This window comes from Brachypodium distachyon, chromosome 4 (genome assembly GCF_000005505.3).
Source record: "Brachypodium distachyon strain Bd21 chromosome 4, Brachypodium_distachyon_v3.0, whole genome shotgun sequence".
In the NCBI taxonomy this organism is placed as follows: domain Eukaryota; kingdom Viridiplantae; phylum Streptophyta; class Magnoliopsida; order Poales; family Poaceae; genus Brachypodium; species Brachypodium distachyon.
The window spans coordinates 39,875,864-39,888,505 of NC_016134.3; the positions used below are offsets into that span (position 1 = coordinate 39,875,864).

General features: G+C 45.0%; 1 protein-coding gene across 1 annotated transcript; it reads left to right on the plus strand.

The window, feature by feature from the left end:
* The first annotated feature begins 9,459 nt into the window (after window positions 1-9,459).
* Window positions 9,460-11,861, plus strand: LOC100839940 (putative serine carboxypeptidase-like 23). Its single transcript, XM_003576653.3, has 8 exons — window positions 9,460-9,853; window positions 9,986-10,093; window positions 10,216-10,490; window positions 10,575-10,835; window positions 10,950-11,056; window positions 11,151-11,237; window positions 11,325-11,430; window positions 11,513-11,861. Exons 1-8 carry the CDS (start codon window positions 9,460-9,462, stop codon window positions 11,666-11,668), a joined length of 1,494 nt encoding a protein of 497 aa, XP_003576701.1. The 3' UTR covers window positions 11,669-11,861.
* The last annotated feature ends 781 nt before the right edge of the window (window positions 11,862-12,642 follow it).

A 12,642-nucleotide genomic window follows, 5' to 3' on the forward strand; every position in this document is an offset into this window, starting at 1 on the left:
TATGTGATTTCCGGAAAAAAAATCTCACGAATTTTAAAGCGGAACAAAGACTCTGATTAGAGATCAAATCCTACCTAAGACCCATCTGGATACCCACAAAGCCCATAACCTTGACCCTGATACCCAGGCAGCTCAGCTTCTCTACCCCGCGAACCTAGTTCCCCACGTGCCACGTCTTCTTCTTCTTTCCCATGGAGACCTCTCTCCTCACGTCTCCATGGCTGCAGCGACAGTGCGTCGCGCTCTGCGGTCGTGTCTAGGTGATGCCACCGCTATGGGATTCTCCGGGCTCTCCACCTTCCTGTCATCACTGCGCTCTCCTTCGAATCTTCTCCTCTCGTGCCACCTACAGTTTCGGGCCTGTCGGCAGGCAGCAGCGTCCCTGAAAATCGATGGAGGCCTCCCGGGCGAGGTTTTTCTTAGTGGCAGGTGGCCACGACCACGGAGCAGCAGCGGCAGCAGACCTGCTCATCTCCCTCTCCTCGTACTATCCAAGTATCCAACTCTGCTGACGACCCGTCTCGTACTATCCAAGTTGGACGGAGATGTGGCTTATGAGTGTGGACGAGAAGAGACTCAAGGGAGGATCCTCATGGCCTCTGGATATGGGCTGAATCTAGGCTCGTTATTGGATCTGGACTTTGGATATGGGCTGGCATGTTGGCCGGAGTTGGAGACCCGTTGTTTGCCGGCCGACGGCACACGGCAGGGTCCGGCGTGACTTTCCCATGGGAGCATCGAGCGTTTCCAGCGTGCATGTAGTCCCCGTGACGCACGTACGTTGATTTTGTAAAGCAAAACTGTCGCAACTAACCACGGTCAGGTTTTTTTAGGTCAGTTTTTTTTTCTCTCGAACGATATGGTATTGCTCACATCCCGATTACACGAGAACACTGGGAAAAAAAAACGGAGCACAGGAAAAAGAGGAGAGGCCTACGATGAATTCGGCCCAAATAGAATGTTTTGGACCTCCCAATCAATTGCGCGCGGCCAGGTCTGAGAAATCACACGAAAGGAAAACCTGGAGCTTGTTCTAAAAGTAAAAAAATAACCTGGAGCAGAACCTAGGAATAGTGTGATCCTCTCGCACATAGGGTATCTTTGGGCGGTGGCCAAATTTTAACTTACTCCGTATTAAAATTTTGGTCATTGATCAAGATACTTGTTCCTTTTTTGATAAAAAATAACTTTTTTGGTAAACCAATTTTTTTATCGAAATTGGTCAACTCATTCATAAGCCAATTTTACCAGTACCTTGAGAACCAATTTTTTGACATGGCAACTATGCGCTCAAACAAAACAGCCCTGCCCAGGAAACTGATTGCTAAGTTTCAGCGTGGATGAGTCCCGCCTTGATTTCATTTTTCAGCAGGGTACAGGAACACAAAGTGCTGCTTGTGTGGATTATCACCTTTTTCGTTGTGGCTTCTAATTTCAGAGAACAATAAGAACAATACAAGTTTTACAATGGTTGTCGATTTTATGAACCGTCAAACCCAGTTGATCCAACGGTAGGGAAATAAGAAGTAGTAGAAAGTACTAAAATAAAAGTACTGAAAAGTACGGGTGCGGCTTGCCTGTTTCCTTTCCGTACTCCCATCCGTGCTCCCGTCCGGTATCAACGGTTCAGATTTTCTTAGCCAGGCCGCCCCAACTTCATGTCGAAGGTTGTGGTGTCGCCGCATCTCCTGGAGATCTTAGGTGCGCTGTGTAGGTGCAGGGAGAAGCTGGATGTGGAGCAGAGTTAACGGAGTTTGTCTTCCCTGGCTGTGCCATGCCGCGGTGCATGCTCTCTGCAAGTCAGCAGAGTTCATGCCGCCGCCGCCGCCGCCGCGATGGAGGGCGAATTCCCTCCCGGGCAATGCCGCAGACGCCGGCACGACGAGGCTGTCGTGTGCAAGCTCCTGAGCGCTTTGGTCGCCTGCCTGCCCAATCCATGGCGCTCTAAGATGGTCGATCCATGGCGCTAAGATGGTCGTGGAGTTCGTACTTATGCATGAATGCATCGAACAATTGATCGTAATTAAGAAAATAGAGATTGATGTCTGCGCTAGGATAAATCAGATGACAGGCGAGATCTATGATCCAACGACAAACCTCTTAGAATTATTATTTTTCCATAGCCATCAAACAATCAATTGTCGGTCCTACTACATCCTGATCGATTGCAAGTATGCAAGTTCAAAGGATTTGATATCTACTTCTATCTTCGTCAAGGAAATGTGAAACTTGTGCGTAATATGACCGGGACATGGACCAGCCCCCACGACCCTAATTTCCAACCTTAGTGTGAGTGGTGCAACCAATCGATGGGCTAGTCTTGACTGCGAGCGGATGATCCCACGAGGGGTTAAGCACCATGGTAAATTTGAGATCAGAAGAGGAGGAAGTTAAGGGAAAGTGAAGACGGGGAGGCGTGCGGGAGAAGAGAAGTTGGGGAAAAAATAAGGATGAGAGCAAATCAATATGAACCATTAGATGCGAGGTGCGCATGGATGAAAATAGAGAACAGGAATAGGCAAGCCATCTGAAAAATGCCGAATTAATTCCTGCGGGAGTACCGAGAAGTACTGAAAAGTACTCGCCAATCAATAATCTGTTTGTATGACAACTGAGAGGGGTGATCTTTTCGGGGAGAGAGAGGTGATGTGGGATCTGAAGAATGTAATGCACGTTTTATTCCATGAAGAGCATTCTTTTTTTGTTTGAAGTATTGTGAAGAGCATCCGGAGGTGAACAAAAGGAAGACCGAGATGGTGACGGCCTAGGCTGTAAAAAAAAGAGACGGTGACGGCCCTGAAGACTGATAGTGTGCTACCCTCGAGATAAAAATAGAATTCGGGAAGCCCGTCAAAGCATGAACTCAGTTACTACACCTGAACCGCGTTCATTATATTTTTTCTCGATGTATACATTAAAATCATCGATCGCCTAAACTTCCATTTGGCACACCAATATACATTCAGATGAAAATTTCCTCGCTGACGTACAACTCATATTTTCTAGGAACACAGTACAAACGCAGACGCTCACAACATTTGCGTATAATCATTACTACGAACGCACACGCACATCCTATCCTTATGAGCACATCCGAAATACTGAGCCAGCGGATATTGACATATTGACGAAGTCACCACAGACGTCTCGCTGTTGATGGATACTCACCTACCACTGAAAGAATACCGCCGGGTTAAATCTTGAAATAAATCCAAGTAAATGTAAGCACCCAGGTTCAAGTTTTCGCCGTAAGAAACCAAACCATCTGATCTGGACTCAATTAACCCAACGGAAAAAAAAATCACCCAATGAGAAAAACCTTGGGACACACAGTACGTACACACACAAGTTGCGATGGGTTACCTTCCAAATCGTCGTCGTATCTAAGAGAAGTGCGCATAAAGAACTTGCTAAAAACCTGCACTGGAAGCAGAAGTAACGGCTTAACCATGCGTGCATGCACCGTTCGCTTTCAATAGCCGGCTGCATGTAAATTCAACCAGATCATGGGCCTGTTTTCATCAAGCAAAACACCAGCAAAGACAAGGCACGACAGCATATACAGATATACTCATTAACTAAACATACGGAGTACAATCGCACACAGCTGCAGGCGCCAAAGCCAGCAAAACTTGTCGCACATGCACAGTATTAAGTACTCTCTCTGTTGCAGAATATAATGTGTATAGATTTTTCTAGAAAATTCCATAATACACCTCATTTTCTCTTGGTACCCGCATCCGGCCAATAACTACTCACATCCATTTAGTATTAACCTAATATGAGTGGTTAGGCACTAGAAACGAGAGTTGTCTTGGTCCAAGTGCACAAATTTAGAGAAATTTTATGATACCTGGTACTCCATAAAAGACTGTGGGAGTACTAGACAAATCTGGCCATCCATTTGTAGGGATAATTTGGTCTTTTTATTTAGACAAAGCACTTCCTAATTTTCACTTCGGTCACCTCCCCTTCCGTCGGAGCAACTCTTGGCGCTTGTTGTGGCCGGTATAAGGATCACAATGAAGGGGCGCGTAGAGATAAACAAAACTTTTCCTACGCGAACTCCCAAGATCTAGCCGAGGTAGAAGGCCACAAGGATTACCACTAGACGCGCAGTTGCGGATTATCGATGCAGCGCCTTGATGCAGTGCAGTCCCTCGATCCGATTCAGCCGATCCAATCCCGCGATCGTCGAAGTGCTGAATGTACAGCACCTCTGCCGGTATCCACACGTGCGAGGAGGAGCTCCGGCGGCGGACTGCTAGGTCCGGTGCGACGGTTGGACTGAATGGGGCTAGAGATCTCAACGCATGAGAGTGGCGAACCGTGCCCCTTGGGCATCCCACGCCCCTGCTTATATACCGAGTGGAAGTGGGCTCCAGCACTTGTGGCCCATCCACTCTGCGAGTCCAACTCGCATTGTCAGTCCATTTCCGGTTCGGGTCCAACCCGACCAAATACTTGCTCCCGCTTTTAAGTGTGTGACCCCGTAGGCTCATGGCGACTTGGACACGATTGGAGTCCGACTCTCAATCGATCAATCGGTAGCGGCTCCTAGCAGAACGTGCCGACTCCCAATTACCATCGAGTCATGACGACGTACCTTCCAATGTGACATACGTCTTAGTCCTTTTTGCCTCACAATATACCTTGTTGAACTATAGGCGATTAATCGTCATCCCTTTAATAGTTCAACTCACTTCTCGATCCGTGATATACGATTCATCCGACTAACTCTTAGTCGATCGACCCGGTTAACAGTTAACCGAGTCGCGCATGGCCATGCTTCCCGAATCATATCACTCAAGAGGGCCCAGAGAATATCTCTCCAGTCGGAGGGGCAAAATCCCATCTTGGTTATCCACATCACACAGCTTGATTCTCAGTCAACCCGAACTCTGCCTTTATAACTGCCCTGTTACGGAACAACGTTTGACAGAACCTAAGTTGGTGATCCACAACTCGGATTGTGCGATAACCTCAGGTCTAAGGATTACATTGATTGAGTGAAGCGATCCCCCCCCCCTTCACCAAGGGTTCGATCTCTGTGCTTACCGTGCTAGTCCCTGAATCGACTCACTAGCACACATAGTTTCATGATGAGATATACAGAAACAAAGGTCAAAGTACTTTATTACATCGCATCATCCAGAATTTAATAGTACTTACAACCTCGCATGACCTCTGGGGCCATCATAAAACAAATACTGTTTCAACATCATAAAACAATATTTCAAAATACTGCAGCGGAAAAGGGTAGAACATAAGGGCCACGCTACTCCAAGGTGAGAGCATGTTGGAATGTAAGCACATGACCCATGACAAAACGACGAACCTCACTCATCGTCGGATCCACCTGCATTGTTACTTGCAGCCACTACGTGGTCAATACATTTGAATGTATTGGCAAGCTCACTAGAGTTATAAAGGTCCTACCAAGTACATGCATAGTTTGGCTAGGTGGGGTTTGGCTATTTTGCATAAAAGCATCATTATTCAAATCCTATCATTTTTAGACAAAATAGTTTTGAATTCTATTGGACACGGGGTAGAAACACCCATGCTCCTATTAACCTAGGCACATTGAGTAGAACATCAATGCTCCTACCCAGTTCAAACCATTCATTTTATTAGGAAATTTGAATGAGTGAGACTTTCCTTACAACTTCATTATCTAGTTGCTCATAATTGTCCGTAACCGGGGACACGGCTAAGTACTTAGTTTGACACTCTCGAGAGGTGGTACACTTTACCCACAAGAAATCGACGTGTTAATCCCTTGCTGTCCTCAGGGTAGAGTAGCAACGGCATCGATTACATGAATTTTCAGAACATATTCCCCCAAACCACCTGAGGGACGCGTTCCAACCTACACTGCTACATACCGATGTCACCTCGGATCCAGGTTCATATTCCTTACATCCATCCTGGCAGAGCCCATAATACCATGTGGTTGTACTGGAAGCTACTAAACAGGAAACTAGTCCAGTCTCTGGTTACCCCGGGTGGCATCCCACATTGTGACGCAGGCGCTCCCCGAATCGCACGGGGAGGCGACCATGGACGCTCCCGAATCACACGGAGAGACGACTCAGCGGGCCCCATAGAAATGGACCTAACGTCACGACATCCGAAAACTCAAAGCAGCCCACCCAGGACGGTTCATTGAATTACTTGTTTTGCCATACACTAGGAAAACTATATTTGTAATTCAATAGTATCACATTGTAATAATACCACCCTCGTATATTATCATAGCATAGCATTTTACTACTACGATGGCAATTGGTGGTGAAGTCATGGCAAAGGTATCCTATACTACTAGGATAGATCATAGCTAGCATAGATACAATAATAATCCTGACAATGCAACTAATAAAATCTAGTGCATAATAAGATAATAGGGTAGATGATCAAAGTGTACTTGCCTTGATAGTAGTTGGATTTCAAACACTCGTCACAATCGCAAGGTTCGCTCTCCGAGAATACTATACAAACAACAAACATATACACACACATAAACACACAATTCAAACATGACAAAAAAATATGTATGCCATGATGTGATGCAAAACATGTGACATGAGTGGGTTGGTTTTATTTGGGTGATCTACTGGTCCAAGGCGTTGATAATTAAGCACATGCAATTAGGGTTTTTAAATAAATTGCAATGGCTAGGGTTTAAACTCTAAAATGAGGTTTTATTGGCATCAGCCAGATAGATTAGTTCAAAATATTTGTCCCTCTGTCCCATTGGACAGAGGACAATAAAAAAAAATTTGGGCACTTGTTTCATTCAAAAAGGACTTCTAGATAATTAGTTATGATTTAAAAGGCATAAAACACTAATCTGTAATTTGAATGTGATTCAATTATTCAAATTTGAAATTGGACAGTGCCAAAAGATTCTAAATTTCCTAAGGATTCCAAAAAGGTGTGGATCACTAAATTTGGCCAAACAGATTTAAAGTTATGATCATTTGAAGTTACAGGGGCCTATCTGCAAAAGTGCCTTTTATTAATTCCGGGGGATTAAAATTACATTTTTATTTTATAAAAACCGGGTGCCACGTGGCGCATTATTATTGGACGGTACCGGTTCGGTTTATAAATGTTCTAATCCTAGCCATCGATCTAGATCGGACGGACGAGGGGAGTTCTAGGGTTTACCGGGTGGCGCGGGCTGCCGGAGTCGGAGGAGACGGCGGCGCGGGCACGGGCGCGGCGGCGCGGGGGCGCTCCGGCAACGTGGGCGCGACGGGGAAGACACGGGGAGGCGCGGCGCGGCACGGCGGAGACGGGGGTGCGGTCGGCGGCGCTCGGGGACGGCGCGGTCAGCGCCTAGGACGAAGACGGGCGGCGGCGCGGGCGCGGCTCCGGCGACGGATTCCGGCGGCCTGGCGGCGTGCGAGCGAGGGAAAACCGGGGGGAAAAGAAGAGGGGCTCGCGGGGGTTATATAGACGAGCTCGGGCGTGAAAAAGGAAGGCCGGAGGAGCGGATTGCGGCGGCGGGCGCGCGGGGACGGCGACCGAAATTCGCGCGCGTGACCGGCGGCGCTTTCCTTCGGGGAAGACGCAGCTGACAGGTGGACCCCACCTGTCAGCGACTGCGGGCGCGCGCGCGCGGACCGAGCGGTCTGGGCCGGTCGGGCGCGGTTGGACTGGGCCGGTTCGGCCCGTTTTGGCCGGGCCGGTCCGGTTTACCTTTTTTTTTTCTTTTAGGCCTTTTCTTTTTCTGTTTTCCCATTTCTTTGATATCTTTTGTGTTTGAACTCCAAATTGGTCCAAACAAATTCCAGAAAATTTGTAAAATCATGTTCTACCAAGATACAACTTTTAGAAGTAGTTTCTCTTCAAAATAAAATATGTAAAAATACATTTGCTCTGTAAATGCCTTTAGGGCCATATATCTGTTTAAATAAAATACTTTTTTTCAACTCCAAACAATTATCCAAAAATTATGGGATAGCTCATATGTGCACTAAACCCCTTTTATATATAAACTTTAATGGTTTGAAGATCCAAAGCTCAAATGGGTGTAAACCCTAGGGTTTAAAATGAAATAAAAAATCTTTCCAAAGCCTTTTGAGATTCAAAATTTGAATTCAAATATGCAATTGTGGCATGATGTTTATGAATGCAATGCTCATGTAAAGGTTTGAAATTTTGGGATGTTACATTGAGACATGCAAATGACGACCTACTCGTTGTATCTCAATATGGGTCAGTCCGACTCGCTAGCCGAGTCCGTGTAAGCTGGAATGACATCACCATGCCCATGACAAGTGGAACCGAGTCATCAGCCAACTTTCACATTAGTTTAGATTATGTGTCCAGCACAACCTCAATGACTAAGGACAATTTAGTATGAACAACATGAATACATAGCTCCACAATCAAATCACATATTCAATGATACATATCAGATGTTCAAACAAGGACAACTTAATAATCTTTATGAATACATTGGGAATTACATCATACGTGATTGCCTCTAGGGCATATTCCCAACACACAAATATTTCAAGAATCTAATTTAATCTAACTCGTTCCACCGTGTAATCAATCGATTAGGCATGATCAGAGTCTCTTTGCAACTGATGCATCCGTGGCTGCTATCTCTGAAACCATGGTTGCAGGTACTAGGTGTGTGATTGCCTCCTCATGGCGGCCGCCAGTCACCGTGATCATCTCAAGGGAGCGGCCCGAGGAAACTATCTAAGACTCTAATTACATGTTAAGCGCAAAGAAATCTCTCTTCTATACGAATCTCTTTTCATACATCACATCTGTATCAAGCAATAATTGGGCATCCTTTCAATTCATCATCATCTAGAATCAATCTCGATTGTTTTTTCTAACAGAATGGATCGTTTTGGATTGTTAATTTGAGGAAGGATCAAGCATGCAAATGATTAACCGTCTGTTAATGGGAAGAACTCGAGAAAAGAATAAAAATTGAAGTGGGGAAAACAAAAAACAACTTCAATCACCGATGTGAGATCATTAGTTCCCGGCAATAGGTTCTAAACAAATCGGGCAAGTCTTTACTTTCCATACTTGCATAGCTAACGGCAGATTTGGTCCATGTATTCCACTACGTAATGGTCTAATGTTGCATGATTACGATTATACCCCTCAAAACTTGGTACTCCACAATTTTCGTTGGTGGTACTCCCTGATTTTGCAGAGGGAGTACAAATTTATCACACCCATTAGATTGGGAGTAATTGATGGACCACATTAATTTAAGGGTACTGTAAAAGAACTCCAAATTTATATGAGACGTATTTTGGAATGTATGAAGTACCCGATAACCATATACACACACAGGGAAAAACCCAAACCTCTTGTTTTCGAAGTACGCTGATGATCCCTTCCTCCTGCGCCTATATATATAAACTCCGTCAATGATATATCCCTCAGACAACAATTGAACCATCGATTTTATCAAAGATGAAGAGCCTGTATTCCCAGCTACTTCTCATCTGCGTGGCGGCAGCAGCACTGCATCTGCACGCAGCCAATGCCTCCCAGGAGGCTCGCCTGAAGGCGTTCATATCGTCTAGAATCACCGGCGATAGCAGCAGCGGCGGCACGTTTAAAGCCCGTGATATAACCGACAGGTTTGCCGCCAGCCTGAGTGCAGAGAGCTCTGTTTCAGACCAGAGTTCCATGAAGGCGGCCGACAAGATCACGGCGTTGCCCGGGCAGCCGAAAGGCGTCGACTTCGACCAGTACAGTGGGTATGTGACCGTCGACGAGGAGAACGGCCGCGCGCTCTTCTACTACCTCGTCGAATCGCCTTCCGGTGCCTCCGAGAAGCCACTCGTCTTGTGGCTCAACGGAGGTTAGAACGATAAACGTACATGTCTCTTGTGTATCAAATTCTGCACATCGTTAATTGTTTTTTCTAAACAATGGGCCTCTGTTAATTCTACGAGTGTTGTTGATCATGCTAGAGATATGAATCTATCCGCAGGGCCAGGATGCTCGTCACTAGGCTACGGAGCAATGCAAGAGCTCGGCCCGTTCCGCGTAAGCCAAGACAACAAAACGCTAATTAGAAACATGAACGCCTGGAACAACGGTAACTAAATCATTCCCTTTCGGGCCTGCCTTAATTAATTAGCAGATTCGATTGATCACTGGATATGGCCACAGGAAATGCACTTATTTGATTGTTTTAATTACTTGCGAAAATCATGCCAGTGGCTAATGTGATCTTCCTGGAGTCACCCGCCGGCGTGGGATTCTCCTACTCAAACACGCCCTCGGACTACGATCTTAGCGGAGACGAAATAACCGCGGACGATGGATTTGTCTTCCTAGTCAACTGGCTCAAAAGATTCCCTGAGTATCAATACCGTGCCTTCTACATCTCCGGGGAGAGCTATGCTGGGCACTATGTGCCAGAGCTCGCAGCCACCATCCTATTTCACAACACATACCACAATAGAACCATCGTAAACCTACGGGGCATCTTGGTACGTTAAATTTACAACCTGTAATGATACGAAACATGGCGCACAAAAACAAAAACGGGGCTAAAAATCATGTTTCTTTTGAAGGTTGGAAATCCGTATCTTGACGCCAACAGGAATGTAATGGGGAAGGTTGACTTCTTCTGGACCCACGGGGTGATGTCGGACGAGATCTACGCAAATGTCACCAAAAACTGTGAGTTTGACGGCTTGGGTGGCAGTACGTTGGCAGAGCCGGCATGCATCGGCGCTTTGGATCTATTCGACGCAGGCCAAATTGATGGTTACAACATATACGCTCCAGTTTGCATTGACGCGCCTAATGGAACATATTACCCTATTGGCTACGTAAGACAACACTACTTTTTTACTTAAAGATTTTTTTTGGCAAGAATTCTTACTTCCGCGAAATTACTAGTGAAGTTCTGAATTGCAAACTTTGTTTTTCTCTTCATATTGCAGTTGCCTGGGTATGATCCATGCAGTGATTATCCAACGCATGCCTACCTCAACGATCCGGCGGTGCAGTATGCTCTCCACGCGAGAACGACAAAGTGGGAAGGTTGCGGGTAAGATCCCCTAATTGCATGTGAATATATCATTAATTGATTAAGAAACCGTCTTGTTTTTCACCCACAGTAGTCGATCATGTGATTATTGCAGAAATTTGCCATGGAAAGATGGGCCGATGTCCATGCTCCCAACCCTCAAATTCTTAATCGAGAGCCAGCTTCCTGTTTGGATATTCAGGTAACAGATCATCTCAACTCAAGTAGTATTCTCAGACACGTGCTTCAATGAGCATTGTAGGACTAACAAACTGGCTACATTTTTTAGTGGCGATTTCGATTCTGTGTGCCCTCTTCCAGCGACGAGGTTTACTATTCAAGACCTCGGCCTCCCTGTCACCACTCCATGGCGTCCATGGACATCAAAGGAGGAGGTAAATTCCTATTGGTCTTGAGACAGTAGTTTCCTCAAATGATTCTTCGCCTCAAAACTTATGGCTACACGGATTCATGCAGGTTGGAGGCTATGTTCAGCAGTATGCCGGGGGATTCACCTTTCTATCTGTGAGAGGAGCTGGCCATCTGGTTCCGTCATTTCAGCCTGAGAGAGCGTTGGTTATGTTGAGCGCTTTCCTGAAAGGGATGCTCCCGCCTTACATCCAGGAGCAGTAGTAGCGGTGATTCATGATGGGTACAATAAATTCCATCCATCAGAAGTCGATCTTCGTTAGCGCCCAACTTGATAACAAGTAATATGGCGGCGATGGAGTCGCCACCTAGTAGAGGAGTGGGTTAATGTTTTAGCAAGCCTGTCTTTTAGTTCTGTTAACGTTTTTGCTTCCAAGATTTATTTGCTTCATTTTGGTTTGTGGTGATATTAGTTATATATGCAGAACTAAAGTTCAGATCATCTGCCATGTTGGTGTGTAACTGAGACGAACTTATCATGCGTGAATTAAATTTCCATGTGGAATTGACCAATTGGTTGTTTGCACTGATATATATATAGCGTGTATTATACTACCGATACACGGATTAAATTTTGGATAGCAAGCTACGTTTTTCTCCGTTTATAACTCATTCTTGAAAATATATAGAATGTAGATTATTATGACTAGAAAGGAGCATACTGCTTAATACTCTCGTTGCTCAGAAAGAAAAACAAGGAAAAATAAAGTTGAGAGACGTAATATATTGATCGTCTAATAGAATATGTTATGTTTGGTATTATAAAAGTAATGTTCATTTAGCACTAATTGTAACATTTTTTTACCAAACTAACTGTAACATCTTGGGCATATCCTCTCACTAATCTTGACCATTAAATATAAGATATAAAGAACCATTTTTTTACATAAAGTGGATAAATGTGTTACTTCCCCTCCGATACCCTTCATTATGCTTTTAATACTCCCTCTTATTCATAATAAGTGTCTCAGGCTAATCCATGTTAAATCACCAAACTATAGCGGGATGTCAAATTCATACTCCCTCCGTCTAATATTAAGTGCTGAAATATTACATGTATCTAAACGTATTTTAGTATATTTCTCCGTCCAACAAAGGATGTTTTAACTTTAATTAAATTTGAATGCATCTATACATTAAGTCATGTCTAGATACATCCAAATTTTGACAAACTTGAG